Source organism: Prionailurus bengalensis, chromosome D4 (assembly GCF_016509475.1).
Source record: "Prionailurus bengalensis isolate Pbe53 chromosome D4, Fcat_Pben_1.1_paternal_pri, whole genome shotgun sequence".
NCBI lineage: Eukaryota > Metazoa > Chordata > Mammalia > Carnivora > Felidae > Prionailurus > Prionailurus bengalensis.
The window spans coordinates 39,397,900-39,422,136 of record NC_057359.1 but is presented as its reverse complement, the minus strand read 5'-3'; the positions used below and the strand labels follow the sequence as shown (position 1 = coordinate 39,422,136).

Sequence of the window (24,237 nt, the reverse complement as noted above, 5' to 3'; positions counted from 1 at the left end):
TCCATGTCTTATACTTGTTTCTCCCACAAAGCCCTGCGCTCGGGGCGCCTGGGTGGCGCAGTCGGTTAAGCCTCCGACTTCAGCCAGGTCACGATCTCACGGTCCGTGAGTTCGAGCCCCGCGTCAGGCTCTGGGCTGATGGCTCGGAGCCTGGAGCCTGTTTCCGATTCTGTGTCTCCCTCTCTCTCTGCCCCTCCCCCGTTCATGCTCTGTCTCTCTCTGTCCCAAAAATAAAATAAAACGTTGAAAAAAAAATAAAAAAAAAAAGCCCTGCGCTAATTGGTAATCAATAACTACTTATTGGTTGATTGAAATATGCTTGTGTTTATACTTGGCAGGAATGTTTAAAATTTCCCATTAATTATTTCCCAAGCACGCCTTATTCTTTTAGTGTTCACTTTGCATATTAAAAGCCTGCCAGAGCCCTTAGCAACACTAATTTTTGAAACATAAGAATTAAAGGTAACAAAATTATGGACAATACGTGGCATTCTACTTTCCCTTATAATCTGAACACCAACCTAAACAACCATTGAGATTTATTCCATGTAGGCAAAAATATAGGATATAATATAACTAAAGGAATACTGTATACTCACTGTATTTTAAAAAGAAATCGGGCAAATTTGCAGTGAAAAAAATCTAGGCTTATGTAATAATTAATATTTATGTACTTCCTAATAATGTAATGAAAAAAGTATTTTTATTTTAGGGTATTATAAGCATAATTACTCATATTTGTATGTCTTTTTTTTTCCACAATACAGGAAAGTTACAGTGTCCTAGTCATAAAAGAATTGTAATTTTTAATTTTGCAGAATAGAGACATGAACATTTAAAAACTAAGCACTATGTAATAGTGTCAGACAGTTGGTAGGAATCTATATAATTTGTTTAAATTTCTCCTGATATATAGTGAGGGAAACTAAACTAAATTTATCAGTATCTACATTATGTAATACTTATATTTTTACTTTGTGTTCTTTTACATGTTGGGAAGGGAAGGAAAAAAGAAAACTGGCCACTAACAAAGAGCCAGAAAGCCGCTGTGACATTTCTTTCCTAGATTCTAAAGCATCCTTTCTTGCTAATCTCTTCTATGAATTTCCCAGCCTTAAACTTCCTGACTGTTCCAACGCACTTGAAAACTTGGGCTTTTTGTATATGATGTTCCATCATTTTCAGTTTTGATGGTTAAATTAATAGAACCAGATTAGCTTATCAATGTGGATGCTGACAACTTCTTTTATTCCAGTAGCACACAAAAAATACCATCTGAGATCTTGTGTGCCTTAATTTTTTTCCACCTGAGCCACTTCAGAGACTCAATTCCTACTTGATGTACTTCTCTTGAAATCATTAGAGTACTTTTTATAACTTCTTATAAAAGAGGGGGAAAAAAAAAGAAATAGGTCTTGTGTTTTCTTCTAATAAATTACTTTCATGGGGCTAAGTCTTGTCATATGATAATGCCTAGGAATTTTTTAATAACTTTTTTTGATGTTTATTCATTCTTATGAGAGAGACAGAGCATGGGGGGGGGAGGGGCAGAGAGAGAGGGAGACACAGGATCCAAAGCAGGCTCCAGGCTCTGAGCTGTCAGCACAGATCCCTATGCAGGGATTGAACTCGTGAACCACGAGATCATGACCCGAGTTGAAGTCGGGCGCTTAATGGACTGAGCCACCCAGGCTCCCCAATACCTAGGAATTGAACAGACTGACAAATGGTATGCTTGGATATTTGAAACAGTGCTTTATCAATAACATTCTGTCACTGTCATTCTAATACTTGCAGATTCATCTAAGTCTGCATATAAGGCTCCTAAAACACTATTTAATAGACATTTATGACACAGTAAATATATTTGTTATATACAGCTGGGCTTTCTAAATGGAAAACTAAACAGCTTCTCAGTCTGATGAGTATTTAAACAACTTAGTTTTATAAATTGTAAATTCAAAAAACCTTTTCATGCAGTAAAATGTTACTAATTCCAACACATTTAGGATTTTAGGTAATTGGACTCAATTAACATTTATCAAATGCCTATTATTTGCCAGGAAGTTTTCTAGGCATTGGGCACATAAATATGAATAAATTAAATTTCCAGCCCTTGACCTGCTGAGCAGAAAAATAATATTTTGCTATTTATGAAAAAAGGTTCTTCACAGAGAATAAATCATGTGAACCAGACTATGAGGGGACTGTCTGTGCCTCAGAAGTAGTTTACTTTTAAGCAGTATGGGACGTAAATCTTTACACAGAAATCAATGAATCGGTATGTTACCTGAAACTAGCACTACTTAGCAGTATATTGGTAGGTTATTAGAATTTTAAGGGTAGTTTAAAAATGTATACTGGACTCTCAAATAGGTAGTATTCAGGCACCATGTTCTGGTTGCTCTAAGTACTAGAAAATAACACTAACTTTAAAAATTTACAGTTCAAGGGGCGCCTGGGTGGCTCAGTCGTTTGAGCGTCCGACTTCAGCTCAGGTCATGATCTCGCGGTCCGTGAGTTCGAGCCCCGCGTTGGGCTCTGGGCTGATGGCTCAGAGCCTGGAGCCTGCTTCTGATTCTGTGTCTCCCTCTCTCTCTGACCCTCCCCCGTTCATGCTCTGTCTCTCTGTCTCAAAAATAAATTAAAAACTTAAAAATTTTTTTTTAAATAAAAAAAAATTTACAGTTCAATCACATAAATAAGTCTCTTCAGTTAGTGTTTTGAAGTTTTCATATATTTCCTAGCCCTAGAGATATTTTGTAATAATTTTTCAACTGTTTCATTGGTAGTATAGTTTTAAATCTTGTGCTAAATGTCAGGTTCCACTTTGTAGAGTTGTACGAGAATGTAGTATTAAATATCCAATGAATTGAACGAAAAGTCTCCAGGGAACACTGGGGCTACAGAATAATAATGCCAACCTAACATCATGAGTTCAGTCAGTCATAGAAAATATAATGATAGAACCAGAATAAGAGACCAGTATTTCTTGGTGTGAGTTGAAGGAATGTTAATAGGCACACTAGATACAAGAGCATTCAACTGAATTTGGAAAACTCCATTGTAACAGAAATGTAACCTTTTTTTTCATTCATGAATCAGTTTGTAGAATGTTTAATATACTGCCATGTGCTATCAATGTGGCTATCCTTGAGTGGATATTGACCGTGTTTAAGTTTGTGAGGTCAGAACATCTTTTTTTTTTCCCACTCAAGAATCTACAGAGAGGTTTAATCCTAGGTTCAAATTTTGGAAAACAGTGCTTTAACCTTAACTACAGTCCAACAAATGATATGATCTCAAGATTTCTGTAGAAGAAATAAAAGGAAAGATTTCTATAGAAATATGGGAGCTGCATAAATGAGCAGCTTTTACAAATAGTTGAATAACTACTGTCTGGGGGTCATTAACATTAAAGAAGTCCTAGAAGAAGGCAAGGCAAATGCTTAGTAATCTTCCTGGAAGAATTTTTAAGCTCCCTTTGGGAACCAGATAGAACACCAACAATTCCTTACATTCTTAAGGTTTATATCACAAGGATTAAATATCAAGTGCTCAAATATCAAATTTTGAGTTGGACAAAATCTGAGATATAAGTGCTTTTGATAAGTGCATGTCAAGAAATGGTTTGAATGTAATGTGCAAGCACAATTGTTAAGGTTTTTTGTTTGTTTGTTTAGCTGATAATTGAAAATATCGAAAGTGAATGATTTGCAGCTCTTGCCAAACTTTCTGTGAACCTCTCCATGTATCATAATGCCGTTGGAGAGCAAACTCCACACTCTGGGGATTCCTTTGTCCTGCTATATTTCTTTCTCCTTCAGCTACACTGCTATAGTTGAAAAATCACAACGTGGGCATCTTTCAAACAGAAAGAAAAACAATAAATCGTAGGTGAAAGCTTTCATCAGCAGCTTCTAACCAGAGGAGTATTTTGGACGGGGCAAACCTGGGGACTTGTTAGAAAGACCAATACTACTTAATAGGGGAAAGTTATATTCAGTGCTCTGGAGACTTCATGACTTGAAAAGATAGCATTTTTTTTCAGACAAACGACATTGGATAATTATTTTGGAAAAATAACAGCTTGCGATTTAATGCTGGGTCTCTGGATTGATGGAGCACAGCCTAAAATAGGAAAGTGGAAAACCCATGAGAGATGGTGCGCTCAGTGCGATGGTGTGCCTTGCAAAGTTTCTTGGAGTGATAAAAGGTTTTAATTCAAATCCTTTTACACACTGATGTCATGTTTAAGTTTATTTTAAAGTAGTTTAGAAAGCCAGTTTCTTTGGAGTTATTATACTATGAATATCATATACAGTAAGAGATTGATTTTTCAGGGATAGAACACGGATTATTAGAACCCTAAGCAAATGTAGTTCAAGGGCCTTCTTTTTCAGCTAAGCAATCTGAGGATCAGTGAGGGGCTGTCTTATCCCAAGTGTCTGGATAATGAAGAGCAGAGCCTAGGTCTTCTTCTTTTTTTTTTTTTTTTTTTAATTTTTTTTCAACGTTTTTTATTTATTTTTGGGACAGAGAGAGACAGAGCATGAACGGGGGAGGGGCAGAGAGAGAGGGAGACACAGAATCGGAAACAGGCTCCAGGCTCCGAGCCATCAGCCCAGAGCCCGACACGGGGCTTGAACTCATGGACTGCGAGATCGTGACCTGAGCCAAAGTCGGACGCTTAACCGACTGCGCCACCCAGGCGCCCCTAGGTCTTCTTTTTTAAAGGCTGTTTTTTTTTTTCCCCTCTGTCATCCCACAACCCATCTAGAGAATAAATGTGTAAACTTAACCTATTTAGGGAGAAATGGAGAAATAGGAGAGTTTGAAAGTATTCAACACTGTCTTGGCAGAAGGACAGTTTTTCACGGAAGAGTCTGTTAAATCTTGTAGAACAAAAATGGGGGAGTGGAGGTGAATTTATGAGTTTTCAGGGTTCTGGAAGAATTGTCAAAACAAAGTATTGAGATAGTAAAATGTATAGCTGATTTTTTTTTTTTTAAAACCTATCTCTTAATGTTAGTGTCATGATTAAAAGTTTTTGAACTAAAAAAACAAACAAGATATGCATGCTTGTGATAGATAAATGTGGAGAAGAGCCTTGGATTGAATGTTGAAACATGATGTTTTAAAAGCTTTTTTGTTTGGGAAAACATGAAAGTAGACAGCTTCATAAGGTGAACGTCCATGTACCCAGCTTTAAACTGTTAACCGACATTGCCAATCTTGTTGCATTTACTAACTCTGTGTTTTTTGAAGTTTTCTTAAAATTAAAGCCCAGACATTGTCATTTTACTTATAAATACGTCTAAGTGTTTTTATTTTTATTTTTAACACAACCCCAATACTAGTATCAATTTAACAAACGTAATAATAATTACTTAACACCACCTAATATGTATTCCATGTTTAAATTCCCCGGAATATTTCGTAGGCTGTTTTGTTTAAATGAGGACCCAAAACGGTCCATTTAATGTGCTTGTATTTTCAGCCTCTTTTTAACCTATAATAGTTATATTGACTGTTTTTTCTGTATTAACTATTTTTATTCGAACTCCTTTTTCTTTCTTCTTTTTTTTTCAACGTTTTTTATTTATTTTTGGGACAGAGAGAGACAGAGCATGAATGGGGGAGGGGCAGAGAGAGAGGGAGACACAGAATCGGAAACAGGCTCCAGGCTCTGAGCCATCAGCCCAGAGCCTGACGCGGGGCTCGAACTCCCGGACCGCGAGATCGTGACCTGGCTGAAGTCGGACGCCCAACCGACTGCGCCACCCAGGCGCCCCTCGAACTCCTTTTTCTATGTCATCTATTTGCTGAAGGAACCACAGAAACGTAATTTTGTGTTCAATAAATACATGTAAATGAGGAAAACCAGATCTTCCTGCCCTTTGTGGCTACTGTTTACTGAGCACTTACTACCTTCGAGGACTGGGCCAAGACTTTACATGTATTTTGCTTTTCAGCGCTAGTCAAAGAAAAACCATTTTACAGATCATTTAAACTAATCACTACATTGATTAGGAAAGTTGACATCAATCACACAGATGATAAGTAGCAGAAGTAAAATGGGAACCCTTGTTCATTTTGCTGTAGAACCCATACTACATACACTACTGTCCAAACAGGTCATTGTGATGTGCTTTGCAAACTAGTTATAAAACCTCTATGACGTTTTTGGTTTTTTTTTTCCCCCTAATACATGGAACTTAAATACAGATAAATGCACGTAATGTAAGAAGGGTGTGTAGACTCTAGGGTTTCATGAATACAGTCCTTGGACTGGTCATGTTAAGATCTCATTTATATTTAATACTAAGACGTTGTTAATAAATAATCCTAAAGTCTTGGGGGCGCCTGGCTGGCTCAATTGGTAAAACACGTGACTCAATCTTGGAGTCGTGAGTTCAAGCCCCACGTTGGGCCTAGAGCTTAGTTAAAAAAAAAAAAAATGTAATTAAAAGGGGCACCTGGGTGGGTCAGTCGGTTGAGCATCCAACTTCGGCTCCGGTCATGATCTCACAGTTCATGAGTTCGAGCCCCGCGTCGGGCTCTGTGCTGACAGCTCGGAGCCTGGAGCCTGCTTCACATTCTGTGTCTCCGGCTCTCTCTGCCCCTCCCCCCACTCGCACTCTGTCTCTCAAAAATGAATAAATGTGAAAAAAAATTTTAAAAACCCATAATTAATAAAAAATAATCCTAAAGTCTAGAATGTCATGTATCCATATGTGCATATTTTAGTTCTGTTTCAATTTTTTGCCTTATGCTTAGAGCACTATAATGGTGATCTGGAAACCACGTACTGGTGTGGCCTTAGACAAATCCCTTAATTTCAGAAAGATTTAGAGTTTTCGTCTATAAAATAACAGGGTTGAATACTAAGGTCCCTTCTTGTCCAAAATGCTAGATTTTAAATTAGTTGAACTCAAAGAATTTTTAGATCTGCACTACTTGAGTTTTTAAGCTTTCATTAACATGGATCTGTTTGAAAATTCAGAAAGTTTTCCGTCTCCTAAATTATTTTTTAGATGTTTATTTTAAATACTGTCTTTGAATAACACAATAATTGGGCTGTTTATGTGCTCGCAGGCACCATATGTTTTGCCTTATAGCTGAGGAATGTGCAGTTCTTACAAATACATGTCCTGTCCTGCACCATCCTGGTACAACAAATGATTGATAGAGATTGAGTTATTATAACAGAACCTTGTTATGGGATCAGTGTCTCCTACTTTGAAAATAAATGACTCAGCCAGACGGCAACATTTATTTTCTCTAAATGACTAGGGATGTAGCAATAGGAGACCATTATCCTGTGACAATATTCTGTTTCATTGACATTATCTCACAAATGTAATTGGTCCATTACTAAATAGAGGTTTTGTTACTGATCAATTTCACGTGATTTCTAAAACCATTAGGATAATAAATATGCCATCCTAGTAATTTCATTGACAGAAGGTTCTTTTTTTCTTCATTTACATTTGTTAGAGGAAAAATATAGATTTAGGTTGAACTTAAACACTACAATTTATACCAGTTTTGGCTACTTTTCCATTAAGAGAAATAGAATATTGTGCAGAGTAATCATATTTGCATTGAGCGGCTGAACTAACGACCTTAACATTTTCGTGATTTTTTTTCCTCTACCACACTAAACCACATCAAATCATAATTGTTCCTAAGCAATTAGTTTACTACCTCATTTTAATGATTTTATTTGAAATAAGTTCCAGATCATTTCTAGGACTTTCCTGTAAATCCACTAAAGTAACACATCAGTTAAATCAACCCTAACCATTACCAGCATGGATAATAACAGCATTAGTAACAACAGAAACCTTGAGATGTCTTGTAGCATAAATGTTTCTAAATGCATGGCTTTTCCCCAAATGTTCTCCTCTAAAATCTCATCTGTAATCTTGTTAAATTAGAACTCTTCCAGTATCTTTCTGACTTTTACAGCTAAGGTTACGGTATTGATTTTATTTTATAGTCCATGGCTCTCAGATGCTTAACACTAATAAGCCTCTATAGCCAAGAGGTTTTCCCCAGAGGCATGGTGAATAGCAGCTATTTACCTATGCCAATATTTAATAAGGGACTAAAATATACTCCAAATCCTGCATAATTGTGTGGTGTTTTTCCTCCTTGCAAGCAAGGTTTTCTGACATTACTCAAGACACTTTACCATTGTCTGTCTGTTAAAATGAAATTGCTTAATGGACAAAAGCATTTTGAAGTATTTTTTAAAAGTAGTTTTCATTTATTCAGTATTCATTTAGCACTCTTCTTCATTATTCAAAGGGTTGTTGTCGTTTTTTTGGGTTTTTTTTTTTGTTTTTTTTTTTGTTTTTTTTTAATGTCTCAGGAAGATGTTTGTGAGCTGCAAAGTGGTTTGAGCTTTAACTTTGTATTGGGTGTAGGTGTAGCCTGGAGACTTTTTTTTTTTTTTTTTTTTTTTTTTTTTTTTTTATAATAGAGATGTGATAGAGACTTGTAGTAACATGCTGCTTAACGTACTGGGATTGAAGTATACAATGGAGAGACTTAAACGATCACGAATGTTTTAAATTGCTGAAGAATACAGTAATATGCACAAGTGTAGTTAAGATTAAACAGCTCAATGATTAAAGTAAGAATTTTCATTTATTTCACATGAAGGCTACCATATTTTCTTTTTTAAAAAAAGAACTGATTTCATTTTTAAAAAAAGATTGAAAATTTTAATTGAAGATGATATCTTATCTCCTCTTAATGTAGCTTGCCGTTTTCCAGAGTTATTTTAGAGTGTGATAAATGTAAATATATATATGGAGATACTTTCTTAACATGGCAGCTAATTATTTTTTGAATCATCTGGCATCATCATGAAACTACTGTAGTGGGATTAAGTCCATATGTCTTGTCATAACATTCCGAGCTTTTTGTTAACTTGGAGTGTGTGGGAAGGACTTATTCACATTTGCCACACAATCATAAAATTTTACATCTAGAAGAGTCTTTGGAAACAGATATTCAGATATTCTCTTCACTTGTATTCTCAAAAATACATTGTTTTGCCTTTAGCCAGCTAAATTGCTAGTGTTACATTTAGGCATCTCATATTTTATATATTTTTGTAACCTCCAGTACTGAAGACCCGTGAGGCATGTCCTTACATTATAATACTCTGTGGAGCCACAGGCAGTATTCCCCCCCCCCCCCCAATATATATTTTCCTTTTTTTTTTTTTATAGTAACAGTAAAAATTACTTGTGGGAGTTTTGGGAAAACAAACTGTCAAATATAAATAAGAAAATAAAAATCACCTATAATCCTATCACATAGATTTTTATAATATAATGGCATTTTACCATGTCATTCAATTTCCGCTCTACAAAGGCTGCATAATATACCAGTTCCCCCTCGCTTGCACTATAAATTTGTAAATGTCTACTTTGCTTATGGAGGTGTAAGTAGTTTGCAAGCTTTTACGTAATGAAGATACAGCGAACATCACCGTATGGAGATATTTGTGCTTCAATCTGATTATTTTGTTCCAATCTAGTCATATTTGCTGTCCCCGAATCTAACATACTGTCTGTCTGGCATCATGTCACCAAGTAGATCGTCCATGAAATTTTGTCAAAGGAATGAATACCTTCCTACTATAGAATTACTGAGTTAAACATTGTCCACTTTTAAGACTTTTGGTAAATATTGGTACAGAATCCAGGAAGGTCTTATGAATTTACCTTCCTACTAGCGGTTCCTGAGTGGTTGGTTTAACTCCACTGTCACATCCATAATATTGAAATGTAGCACATGGCTCCATCCGCCATTTTGAAATCTGTCATCTGAAATGTATATATATTTTTTAATTTTTTTTTAACGTTTATGTATTTTTGAGACAGAGAGAGACAGAGCATGAACGGGGGAGGGGCAGAGAGAGAGGGAGACACAGAATGGGAAGCATGCTCCAGGCTCTGAGCCATCAGCTCAGAGCCCGACGCGGGGCTCGAACTCACGGACGGTGAGATCGTGACCTGAGCCGAAGTCGGACGCCCAACCGACTGAGCCACCCAGGCGCCCCATGAAATCTATTTAAAGAACGGTGTCTCCATGGCCTTGGGACGCTGCCTGTGCACCTTTTTTTTTTGGTCATTTACATTTCATTTAAACCATTGGGTTTACTTTTTCCACAGTAAAATGTGATGTCGCATAGCTCCATTTTACTGTGGAAAAAAAAAAATGGGGAAATGGAGACTGTACCTCAGGGATTATATAAAGCTTTCAAGTAAAGGTATAGCCCACTGTGCTCTGCCTCCCTTCTTCAGCCTTCAGGACACACTCCCTCAGGGCACCTCCCAGCCATCACTCCTTTATCTGTAGGTAAAACTTAAGGCAAAATTCCCAGGGGTTCTCCACAGGGAAACAATAGAAATTAATACATCAGAGCTTTGGGCTGGAATCTCCTAGGCTTGATAATTGCAGTATTTTACATAATGTGTATACAGTTATAAATAACCTCTAAACTTTCCTCCCCTCTTCCTGATGTACCCCAAGGCAAAAACAGAGGAAGAGAATCCTTGGTCTCTATGAGCGTTCAGTTGGCAGAGTCCAGTTCCCTGCCTTCTTCTCGTCCTCTGGGCACGGGGCCCAAGCTGTTTGCTTCTCTCTGGACTGACTCTGGATTTATGGCCTGATATAAAAGTATCAGATTTCTAGCTCCTGACCTACAGTGTGGTCCCCACACACTGGATTTGGTAGCCTCTCATCTATTACAAACAGCATTTTTATTTTATGCAGGTAGCTCGTTCCTTTGTCATGGTGGCTTCCAGCTGCCACCCTAGCATTTTAATGGACAGCAGAAATTCCCCTGTTTGGCTGAAGTTCGTTTTCCACCCTCAGTGGCTTGTGTCGCTTGACCGAATCTCAGCAGAGTAATGGATGTGTTCACCACCTTTGCTTCATTCAACAGCGAATTTGGTCTCTGTCTCTGAGGAGATTTTCTACATACAAAAATTTTATTCTTTGTAAATTTATAAAACGCTCGAAGAAAAAAAATCGATGAACGTCTAAAACCTGTAGAAGATAAAGAAACCTAGAAAACTCTAAGAGGTATTGCCTTGTAAGACTTGCCAATATAAGATAAGCTTAGCAAATCTTAGAGACTATATGAGCTAAGTGTTACCACATAGGCACGTTCCTTCTTTGGTCTGTGTCATGCTCATCCTAAAGGGTCAAGGTTAACAGAAGTTTCCCTCTTATTGTTTTTCATTGCTCCTGAGTTTTCTTCTGCAAAAGAAAAAAAAAAATCCTGTAACATCTGTTCAGCATCTTGATAATGTAAAAAATGAAGGCATTTTTAACAACGATGATGGTTTTTTAAGCACTTCATAATAAAACATACCTTAACCTTAAATACTGGAAAACAACAGAAGCCAGCAAATGATGACTTACAGGTAGAGGGCTGGGTTAGACTTGTTTACAAGCATAGTATATAAATGAGGAAGGCAATTTAGGAATACGGGCAAGGATTGGACTGTTAAAATATTTTGAGACAATTTGCTTCTTTGTTAACTAGATAGAAATGTTTTTCTAAATTATAGGAATGGCAGAGTTAATATATTTTATTTTAGTGTTCTACCATGCTGAAATTAATAGCTTCCAGAAATTCAAGAATTCTTGTGTGCTCTTACATAATTGATTTGAAATAGCTTAAACCGTATGTATTATTTTAGAGAAGAAGAATAGACTTTTATTTTTTTTTTATTAAGAAAATGACGTGTTTTCTATATAGGTGATAGAAATTCGGTTTGTAACCTTAATCTACTCAAGCATATTGGAAAAGCTAACATATTGCTCTACTATATGTGAAAAAGGAGCAGGTGTCCCAGACAGGCAGGTGTTAAGGTGGCTGTTTGAGCTTGCCCTAGATCACTAGTTGACTTCAGTGAAGTTCTACTAACAGGTGGCTAACTGATGGGAGTGCCATGTGACATTTATCCCGGGAGCGACTTGGATGACAGGCTGCTACAGACTGAGGAAGGGGTCTTTGCTTTGATGAAGAAATTGCCAAAACTCATGTCTCATTAGTGTTTCCTAAGGTTCTTTGGAAGTGAACAACAGTTTAATTAAGGGCTGACGTAAACACGTTTCTGCACACTTTCCCTGCAGCATTTTATCACATTAGAATTGATCAAAATTGTTGCCTTGGGCTGACTTGAACAGATATACATCTGGAGCGCCATTTGTGCAAGCTGCTGATGAGTCGAGTGCATACGCTGTGTTTCACAGCAACGCTCTTCCTTTGTAGATGAAATTACCTTGTTGGGAGATGAGTTGATCTAACTCTTTATTTGCTTAAACCTTTATCTCTTTGAAGTGATGCTGTAAAATGAATGACACATCAGGGCTTAGGATGTATGTGTGCCCCAGTGCCAAAAAAAATTATATTATGGCTAGTAAAAATTGTGGGATGATTTGATTTTGCAGACTACTTATTTAAAGCTATGCTTCAATATAAATGAACCAGCTTATGTATCAGTAGCCTATTTGAACTTTTTCTTATTAGTGATCTTTTATTATGTGTTTGACTTTACAATTGGTTGCTAAAGCCATAGCTAATTGTCCAATTACAAATCCAAACTTGGGTATAGACACGGGAGAATAACACCATCAATGTGAATCTTCCTTTTTTTTTTTTTTTTTAATTAGCCTCAGTGATTTCTTTCATCAAGAAGAATTTTCTCTACAATCTAATATTATCCAAGTTGCAATTACTTAATGAGTTTTTGCGTTTGTATTTGTAAGTATCTGTCCTCACTGCTGAACTGTAAGCATCACCAGGTCAGGGAGCAGTTGGTCTTATTTAACATCTTGAACTTGATGCTCTGCCCTAGTTTCTCACACTTCCTAAAAACCCAGTGACTGAATATGGATTTTGTTGTTGTTTTGTTTTGCTTTCCTTTACTTCTCATCTGGTGGTATCTGCTCCTGCAACTATGCCGTTTATGATATATACCGAGGATGGTTATTTCATTCATCTTGTGCTCCTAGGTGTCAATCTGCCATCCAGCTTCTTTTTTGTGCAAGAGACTCTAAAATAAATGGTCTGCTCTAACCTCTTCTACTGCCTTTCAGGGCTAGATTTTTGAAAATTCACTTCCCAAGTAGCATGTTCTTCCAGCCTCCATAGTCTTTGTATCTTTAATAAAATCATCTTGTATAGGAGATAAATCGTTAGTCAACTCAAACACACACACACACACACACACACACACACACACACACACACTATAGATAGAACAAGTACAAAGTAATAATGATAATACACCCATCAAAAAATAAAAATAAAGTAAAGGGGCGCCGAGGTAGCTCATTTGGTTAAGTGACCAACTCTTGATTTCAGCTCAGGTCGTGATCTCACACTTTGTGAAATTGAGCCCCACATTGGGCTCTGTGCTGACAGTGTGGAGATTGCTTGGGATTCTCTCACTCCCTCTCTCTGTGCTCCTCCTCCACACCCATGTGCACGCTCCTTCTCTCTCTCAAAAATAAATAAGTAAAGAAATATTTAAAACATTTAAAAATGAAAACAAAATCCATCGGATAACATCAGACACAAACACAAGATAATTAAGGAAATCTAGACCTCTGCAGTCCCAGGAGGGATTGCTTAAAGTGAAAATAAATTAACTTGGTTCAATGGATAAAATACCTCTCTATAGCTGGAAAAAGAAGGTAGGAAGACATCATTTTCTCCCCTGAGGGAATGTCCTCTGCAAGGAAAGACAGTAGAATCACATCCTTCCTGGCTCCCTCCTCCTCCAGGAGACCATAAGTAAATGAATTTAGCTACAGTTTAAGTAAAATGGGATGATAAGGAAAAGCTTATGTAAAAATGGGATACCATGGTAGATCTTAAAGTGAGGAAGATGTATTTTGAAGGAGAGGATTTCAGCTACTGTTTTTTATAATGAGCTGGGAGGAAGAAGGCCCGGAAGGGGACTAGAGGAGAGATTTCTGATATAACCAGGTACGAGTGAAAGGGGTCCAGTGGAAGCTACAAGAACAGAAAGAGAAAAAGATAATAGAGCTTTTGGAAAGGTTTTCCCACCTAAGGTCAATTCACTTAAAAATTGTTACTTTCTTGGGGCGCCTGGGTGGCGCAGTCGGTTAAGCGTCCGACTTCAGCCAGGTCACGATCTCGCGGTCCGTGAGTTCGAGCCCCGCGTCGGGCTCTGGGCTGATGGCTCAGAGCCTGGAGCCTGTTTCCGATTCTGTGTCTCCCTCTCTCTCTGCCCTTCCCCCGTTCATGCTCTGTCTCTCTCTGTCCCCAAAATAAATAAACATTGAAAAAAAAAATTGTTACTTTCTGAATCAAATTTAAATGTCTTTGTCTCACTGCAAGCTGGCACTGGCCTTTGTTTCTTTCTCCTGGACCACCAACAACTCCTGCCTCCTTCCCACCAACAGAAACACCAGCTAATCCTTTTCTGATCGTGTTTCTTCTCTCCAGCTTCTTCATTTCATGTATTATTCAACGTATGCATTATTATGTATGTATTTTTATTCAACTTATTATATATTTATATATTGTTCAGCTTTATTATTATTCAACTTATTTTCAACCTAATCTTTTTTATCTATTATTCTTCCGGCTTGAGGGACAATAGATTATGAAAAGCATGACATTTGTTTTTCTCCACAGAAAGGTCACTTAAGACCATCTCTCCTATATATTCATTCCTCAAACATTTTTTTTTTATTTCTATAGCCTGTAAGTGCATTAAAAATAGAAACAGTATCATTTTTCAGTTTGGCATGAGGTCTGCTAGACTGCAGACATCCAAAATAAAATTAAAATCAAAACAATACTAGTTTGATTCATTATTAAAATGTAATGGCTAGAAACTCTACCCTTACTTCTCCCAGATAATTGACATTTTATTTTTATTCTTTCTCCAGTCCAGTGCGTTTTTTTCCTTTGACTGGGGGAGGGGTTTCACTTTGTGGCCCCTGTACACTTAGCCTAGTGCCTTGCACACGCTTGGTAGCACTATCTTTTTATTGATTAATGGGCTCAAAAATTATTTTCATCTAGTGGGAAGACAATGGCGGTGAAACCCACTTTCCAATACTATCATTCTTCATCTGTTTCTAAAGAAGTCGTTTCAGTGTGGACAGTGGACCTTCTTGTTCTTCTTTTTACTGTTATAAGTTAGCTTCATTGTTTGAGAAGACAATTTGGGGTCCCTTTTACAACGTGAAGAGTGAATTTTATTTCGTTTCTGCTGTCTGGGCCTCTCTAATTCCTTTGAGCGTTCCGAACACGAAGATACCATTGTTACTCGATGCGTGCCTGCAGAGAACCGGAAAAATAAATGGGCTTATAAGAATTACCCAGTAAAGCCAAGGGTATGATTTTGACTAGGAAACTGCAAAGGCTTCATTTCTGAAAAATTACCTAGTTCACGCATGTTCTTGAACTTCTGTACCAACACCCTTGACTATGTGCTCTTTACGAAAAAAAGTGACTCAGGTGAATGTGGCTGTGTTTAATGAAAATTTGGAAACCGTGATAATAGTTGCAAAATAGCCTTGGTTGAGCTTCTCCAAAAATGACATTCATTCTGCTTCCCAAGCTCTAGTCACATTTTACTGTTTTTCTGTGATGTACAGTAAATGCCTTATTATTTATACATGGAGTCTTTAGAAACTGGTTACGCTGCTTAATTTTATTTAAGATCTACATTTAAGTACAGGTAAAGCATAAGGCTGTCAATAGATATCTTTTTCTAAGAGTTAATTTTTTTAAGTGTTTATTTTTATTTTGACAGAGAAAAAGAGAGAGAGAGAGAGAGAGAGCGCGCACACACACACGCAAGGGAGCACACCAGCAGGGTAGGGGCAGAGAGAGAGGGAGAGACAGAATCCCAAACAGACTCCTCACTGTAAGTCCAAGGTAGGGTTTCATCTCACAGAACCTGAGACCACGACCTGAGTCAAAACCAAGTCAGACGCTTAACTGACTGAGCCACTCAGCTGCCCCTAAGAGTTAATTTTAAATTAAAAATTTGGAGGGGTATGTGGGTGGCTTAATTGGTTGAGTGTCCGACTCCTAATTTCAACTCAGGTCATGATCCCAGGGTCGTGAGATTGAGCCCCTAGTCAGGCTCCTCACTTAGCGTTGAACCTGCCTAAGAGGAGATTCTGTGTCTCTCCCTCTGCCCCTCTCCCTCTCTCAAACTCCCTTTCTCTTTCTCTCTCTCTCTAAAAAAAAAAAAAATTAAATGTTTGGAATAGAAACTTATTACACTATCTGCAAGGTGAGGGATGGAATATAGCTTCTTTCCACCCCTAAAAGCCTCTATGTCTATGATTAGCTTCTAGCAAACCCAAATCTACATTTGTGCTATTACCTTTTAAAATCATATAGCTCCACGGACGCCTGGGTAGCTAAGTCAGTTAAGCATCCGACTCTTGGTTTCTGCTCAGGTCATGATCTCAAGGTTTTGTGAGTTCAAACCTGCCTGGGATTCTCTCTCTCCCTCTCTCTCTGCCCCTCCCCCGCTCATGCTGCCTCTGTCTCTCACGAAATAAACAACAAAAAAAATCATATAGCTCTTAAATGAAATTGAGTATTATTTTTGGCATTTTGAAGGTATCTTAGCTGAAATGAACTTTTTTTTTGTCTGTGTTTTAAATGGTCTTAAATTTTTTTTTTCTCTTCTTTGTAGCAGCGTTAATTGCTGTAGTTTCATTAGGGATATACTTCTTTCATTTTTTCTTTTTGAGAAAGATATAAGGAAATGGTTCACCAACTCATCAAAGTTCTGATAGGTTAGTGACAGCCAGTTAGTCACAAATTATAGCTTATGGCTACCAATATACCTGTCATTTTTTTTTGACTGTGATGTCTACTATTTTAGCAGTAGCATATCCATTCTTTAAGTGCCAGTGTGCTGAAACACGTATTTAATTTTATTTCATGCCTTTACCAGAGTTCATGTAATTTTTCAAATGGCAAATCCTAATGATAACTAGTTTCTTATATTAATAGCACCATATACATACATATATATACATACATATACATACATATATATGCGTATATATACGTATATATATACATATATATGTATGTATATACGTATATATATGCGTATATATACGTATATATATATATGCGTATATATATGTATATATATACATACATACATATATACATATATATTTTATTTATATAAAATATATATTTATATATATTTTATGTATATATAAATTTATGTATATTTATAAATATAAATATATATTTATATATATATAATGTGTGTGTGTGTGTATATATATATATATATACATATATACATATATATATTAAATAGCACCATGAGGGGTGCCTGGCTGGCTCAGTCGGTTAAGCAACCCAACTCTTGATCTCAGCTCAGGTCATGATCCCACGGTTCGTGAGTTTGAGCCCTGAGGCAGGCTCTGTGCTGACAGTGTGGAGCCTGCTTAGGATTCTCTCCCTACTGTGTCTCTGCCCCTAAACTGCCCATGCTCTCTCTCTCTCTCTCTCTCTCTCTCAAAATAAATACATAAACATTTTTTTAAAAAACAGCATGAAGCCTTTCTCTCGTTAAAAAAATAAAAATGGAAATTATATATATATAATATATAAGTATATATTTATAACCTAAATATAAAATATATAAATATATATATTTAATGCGATAAAGTTTTAGGTTTTTTTAAAAATAAAAATTTCTTTTTTACAGAAACTGAAATGTTTATAAGTGAAATTATTTGATGTCTGGGATTTGCTTTAAAGTAAAGCAGGGGCAGTGTGGGTGGGGTAAAGGTGAAATGAGATTGGCTATGAACTGATAATTGTGGTAGTGCGACCTACTTTATACTGTTTATGCTGTTTTATAATTCCCTTTTATTTTCTTATTTTGTATTAAAAAATTTAATGTTTATTTATTTTTGAGAGAGAGAGGAAGAGAGAGGCAGAGAGAGAGGGAGACACAGAATCCAAAGCAGGCTCCGGGCTCAGCGTGGGGCTCAAACTCTTGTACCGCGAGATCATGACCTGAGCTGAAGTTGTACGCTTAACTGACTGAGCCCCCCGGGCGTCCCTATAATTCCTTTTTAACTCGTGTGTATCTCCTCCCTAGTTTTTAGGTTTGCAGAAGCTGAAACCAAATCTAGTTCACCATTGTGTCTCCAGCAACTGCAACAGTGTCTGGCATCTATTAGGCCTACAATAAATATTTATGGAAGGAATGTGTTAATTAATCTATCTTCTTAAGTGGCTTCCATGATTGCTGTCTCCATTGTGGCTAATTCATCCTCCATGTAATTTCCGGAGGGATGGCTTTGAACTGTAAAACGTGATCATATTTGTTCATAGATAGCATTCTCCCATCAGGGTAAGCATTCAGAAATTTATACACAAGGTCCGTGGCCCTTCATTGTGTGAGGGAGCTCCTTGCTTCTGCCTCCATCTCTGTACTTCAAACCACTCCACAGACTACTTGTACGACTTGTGTATTTTATGCCCCCCTTCTTCAGAACATTTTCTCTCTCTGGGAGTGTCCTCCCCATCCACATTTTAAACATGGCGCCACTGAGGCACCATCCTTTACCTGGGGAGGCCGAGGTGATCGCTGTCCTTGTGCAGTGAGGCTGGAGAAGTAGCAGCAAACACAACCACAACGCCTCTGCTTTCAACACACTTCCTGCCTCTCAACTCTGGCAGCCATTTTCTTCTTATCATTTTCCTCTTCACTGACAGGGAGTATCTCTACAGCAGTTACTTTTTATTTTTCATGACATCCTCGACTTTACCTGGCAAACAGAGGAAGCCAATAAATATTTGCAGAATGAGCAAATGAAGGAATGTACTTTTTGTTAAACAAGTAATGAGTTTTCCATAAAAGATATTAAATCAATGATAGACTTACCAGCATTCCCAAAGGTTGTTTTTCACATTTGCACCGGGTTTTCCTCTGTTTTTTTCCACAGTGTAGTCAGCAGGTCAAAAGACAAACCCTTGAATCGTGTACATCTAAGAATGAAATGCTGAGGTAAAAAAGACCTTGATGTGAACCAAGGTGCCGAGGGAAACATGATACTTAGTTTTTCAAAAGTTCAAGATTCATTTAGTAGGAAGAATAATTCTGATGATAATTTTAATGAAGACTTGGGTTAACTTCAGTGGAGATTGCATCTGACAGATATTTCAAGTCTCCAATAAAACTGGGTCTTTGACCCTCAGTACATATTTTGTACAAGAGCCAAAGTACAAAAATAATAAAATGTGGGAAAAGAGGTCTTTTATTATGTTAATGTGAGTGTTATAGCTGAAGAAAGAAGCTTGAGGTTTCCCTCTTCCTTTGCAGATATGTCTTCTCCGACTACTATGAAGAAGCCTGAAAAGCCACTGTTCAGCTCTACATCTCCGCAAGATTCTTCCCCAAGATTGAGCACTTTCCCCCAGCACCATCATCCCGGAATACCTGGAGTTGCACACAGTGGTGAGGAGTTTCAAGCATAGAGGAGAAGCCTCCCTCTTGTTTGCAGAGCTCACTCTCAGGGATGGGACAAGAGTTACAGTTCTAACTGGGGTGACCACATTTTCTCAACCAAAAGAGGGAGGGCCATGATCCTATCAAATATTTTCTTCTTATCAGTATATGAGAAAAGATTTTCAAATAATTCCATTACATAACATTTATGTATGTATTTTTAATTGCCTTTATTGGCAAGATTATAATCACAAAAAATGGGAAGATGTGGGACACATAGTTATCTTAACAATAGCTTTCGGATTGGCCCCCATTCTATCTATTCGACCGAAGAAAGATGGGATTTCAAGTATGTTGCTGAGTTCAGAGTATTTCCAGAGGCATTAAGATCTACAGACACTATTTCCATAAATGTTATTTTCTATATAAAAATCAATATTTAGCTACTTATTTAGGAGTAAAATTAATCAGAAAAATAAAAGAGTTATTTTCCTGGGACATTTTTTTTATGTGCACCAATATTTCCTATAGACTGGTACACTTGATATTATGTCTATTATCTTAATTTACATAGGAAAAAGAATACAACATTTCACCTTTGTACTTTAAAAAAAACTAAATCCCCTTTCAGAAATTAAAAATCAGATATAATTAATAAGCAATACTGTATACTTTCTACCTATCTATTATTATGGAGCCCTAGAAAGGAGTATACTGAATTTTTGATGGGGAAGGTTTTGTATGTAAATGTGTTTATAGCAATACTCTTATTACTTTTAATTTAGAGATAGGTGATTTCTTATCCTTCAAACAAATTGAGTCTGGTTTTTGAACCTTTATTCAAAGGTTACAGCTTCAGGCATAAAAACGTCCTTAGCTTTGTTCTGTGTGTGTTGATACGTATTGTTGCTATACAGTGCTTTACAGGTGCATGGCCTTCCTTGTTATCACTAAGAAAATTATAAAATTAAGAAAGGAATATGCAAATCAAATGTGATGAAAAAAATTATATTTATATTGTTTGTGCTGCTACGATAGGTGAAAAAGAATCAGTAACTATTCATGGATCTGTAATGCTCCAATATTAGGAGCAAAATTAGTTTCGTCAAATTATCCATTTATTATGACACCTGACTAAAATAATCATATTTCTATCATTTGGAAAACATTAAATAGTACATTTTTATATACTGAACCATGAGAAACCTAGATAAGCTTTCCAGCTTGGTCCTTCTCCAGATATTTATTCAAGATGTAATGTGCTAAGGCCTATGGTAGGCACCTTGGTCATGAGAGTTTCTGTCTTTAAAGAGCTCATGGGACAGTAGGGAGACGAGGGGACCACATCAGGTAGGCATCAAATCTGAACAGGACTAGACATTTGCAAAAGGATTAGATACCTGGAAGCGATGTGTTCTTAACTCAAGTTTAAAGAGGGACTTCGCTATGAGAAGGAAGACCCAGCCAAGAGGAAGGTTGTTTCAGACAGAGTGAACAGCAGTGTCACAGAAGTCATTGCAGCAAGAAACTGCCGTATATCCCAGAATCCAACAGTATCTTAACGTGGCCTACCAGGAGAGAGTGGCCAGAGATGAGTCCCAAGAAGTGAGCCAGGACAGGTTCCTGCAGCACCCGAAGACCATATAAACCTGTGAAGTCGTTGGGCAATTATTCTGGAAGCAGTAGGGAGCCAGTGAAAGCTTTTTAGCAGGGGAGTTACGTGCTTAAAATGGTATTAAAAAAAAAATTCATTCATATGAGACCATTAAGGATGTATTGGAAGGAGCAAGACTGGGGGAAAGAGGACAATTGCGAAGGCTTTGCAATAATGTAGACTAGAAATACATCTACATACATGTATGCATGTAGGAATTCTTTCTGCCTTGTGTTTTGCTTTGCCTTTCCTAAAGGACGAGAATGACTTTTACTGACATGAAGTAGCCATTTTTACTTTCAGTTTGAAATGTTATTTTCTACCTAGCTTGTATCAAGCCAGTTACCAGTTAGGCGAGCACAATACCAGGGAGCTCAGAGCTTTGAGGCCTGATTTGAGAGGTGCCAGTCTCACTGAACAAAGAGCTCTTCCCAAACTACTGGTGCCGTATTGATCTCGAAGCTCAGAGGACCCAAGATGGAGCTACATATGTATCCTTCAAGGGCTTGTGTATAGACACAGGTGAAGACCATGGTTAGACTGAGCCGAGATTAAGAGCACTTCAACACCAGATAAAAAAGATGCCCAATTCAACTTATGTGTTCGCATTTCCTTAAATTATACTTTCATATGTGCATACTCCTTAGAGTGATATTTCAAGAAGGAGTTTCGTTTAAAGAAATATGCCATTGTTCTCTGAAATGCATCCCTTCGATGGAGGATGCACAGACTTCAGTGTGTGGAAAGATTACATGAGGCCCTTGTTTAAATCGTATTTTCTAGTGTCTTACCCCTGGAGGGCTTCATCCAGTAGGTCTGTGGTTAAGCCCAGGAATCTGCATTGTAAGAATAATACAGGGGATTCTCAGCTCTCCCTGGACATTCAGGGAACAAAATTGTGACCATAAAATTGAACTTATGACTCTTCTCCACACATTCTTAATTTCTTGTATTTTCTGGAAAAAAAAAACTTTCTTTGGAGAAGATAAGTAATATCCCTTTAAAAGTACAGTATATATATATATATATATATATATGTATATATATGTACATAATTACAAAGTTGGAGATAAGTCTTTCCAGATGATTTTCATTAATAGGTCATGGAAAGAATTTATTTTTCATATTGTTTGCTAAGTTGTCTCATAAAACACTAAACATTTATCATATGTAATTTCCTATGATTTGGATCAAAATATTAAATAGAAACAGACATTTAATCTTCACTTCTACATATACTCGGTACTCTTAAATTGTACTCATGTGGTTATTTTCCTCAACGTTACAGAGATAATGATCATGCAATTATATTCTTTCCCCATTTTTCAAACTTAAGAATTATATTTTAAAATCTAAACAATAAATTGTGGTCATACTGATGTTGAAAAGTTACAGTACAATTAAACATCGCCTACATTGCATATGTTTTATATATTATTTCCCTTTATAAAATATGCGATTTATTGGTAAGTTAATGTGCCTATATGAAAGTTTAAATTCACATTTCTGTGGGTTATACTCTTGGTCTTATCTTAATAATGTCTTTTAAGCTATATGTAATAAAAGTTAGAGTAGGAAGAAGAATACTTATAGAATAGAGCCCTTTTGGTTTTGAAAGGAACATTTTCATTAGGAAAAAGCATTACCAGACCCTGTGTTCAGATGTTCATAAGCATTTATACAATGATCAGGTACTTATTCAAGACATTATTGCTTACTAATTATTGGCTTCTCTTTTAACCAACCACCTGCCAGGATGTATAGGGAAGATATTTATTTAGAATTGGAGTACACTTCTGTTTTGAATTCTGATAGTCTGTGGGTGCCCCTGCCCTTTAATTAATGCTGTGAGTTGATCTGAACTTAAGACCCAAAGACTTTCTGATCAAAGATCGTATTCTGGATGGGAAATAACTTTGCTTTAAGACATGTTTCATGAAGCACTGGCTTTACCTATAAAACGGAAACTTCCTCGTCTCCTCGTTCTTAGATCTAGAAAGCAAGATTGCTGGTCCCCTAGAGGGGGGTAGGGTCTGCGTGTTCTCGGTGCGGGTGTGGAGCGTAGAGCGAAAGACTCGCTGTCTCCGCAGGAGAGTTTGGGTAGATGGTGGGGAAAAGGGAAGAGCTGGAGTGGCGCAGTCTCACAGGGTTCTCAGGGTCGGGTGGAGTGGTGGGCATCACAGCTGACGTCCGTCTCCCCTTTTCTATCTTCTACAGTCATCTCAACTCGAACTCCACCTCCACCCTCACCGTTGCCATTTCCAACACAAGCTATTCTTCCTCCAGCCCCATCGAGCTACTTTTCTCATCCAACAATCAGATATCCTCCCCACCTGAATCCTCAGGATACTCTGAAGAACTATGTACCTTCTTATGACCCATCCAGTCCGCAAACCAGCCAGGTAAAAATGAGAGAGAAAATAAGCGTAGAGCCTAAGGGAGATGGAACAGGTCTGACTCTAAGACGTGAAGCTTACTCAGACCCTATGTCTGGCAGGACATCAAGCTTTTGAAATCCATCTTCAGGAAGTGTCTTGGTGACTCAATAAGTTTTTATTTAAAGGTGGCTGAATGACAGGTAGGAAGTGTATTGCCCCAAAGGGGCACATTCATGAAGGTGTTTTTGGTTTGATGTTTTTGAATTTTCATTGACTGCAAAGAAAGTTGATGCAGAAAGTGAGTGCATTGACAAAAAAGCTCTGAGCTGGAGTTCACACCTCTGGAATACCTGCTTTAACACAGAGACAAAGTGCTTATTTCAGGCAGGGGCGAGGTATGCGCTAAAATAAACACACACAAAAGAACTTACAGTTGTATTTATAGACCAACTATTAGGTATTAAAATAAGCTTTGGTAACGTAAACCTTTTTAGTGTTTGACGACTACTTGAATATTCTTTGCACAGACATGACTACATTTAATAATCAGGGACATTGCCAGAAGTGTCTTTTTTCTTTCCTTCTTTCTTTCTTTCTTCCTTCCTTTCTTTCTTTCTTCCTTCCTTCCTTTCGTTCTTTGTTTCTTTCTTCTTTCTTTCTTTCTTTCTTTCTTTCT

General features: G+C 37.2%; 1 protein-coding gene across 15 annotated transcripts in view; it reads left to right on the top strand.

Moving 5' to 3' along the window:
• Positions 1-24,237, top strand: part of NFIB (nuclear factor I B) — a 458,039-nt gene that overhangs the window by 395,351 nt on the left and 38,451 nt on the right. For all 15 annotated transcript variants that reach the window (XM_043567244.1, XM_043567251.1, XM_043567246.1 and 12 more), the window contains exons 7-8: positions 19,404-19,538; positions 23,401-23,585. In XM_043567244.1, the coding sequence (XP_043423179.1) occupies positions 19,404-19,538; positions 23,401-23,585 (320 nt within the window). The remainder of the gene's footprint in view (positions 1-19,403; positions 19,539-23,400; positions 23,586-24,237) is intronic.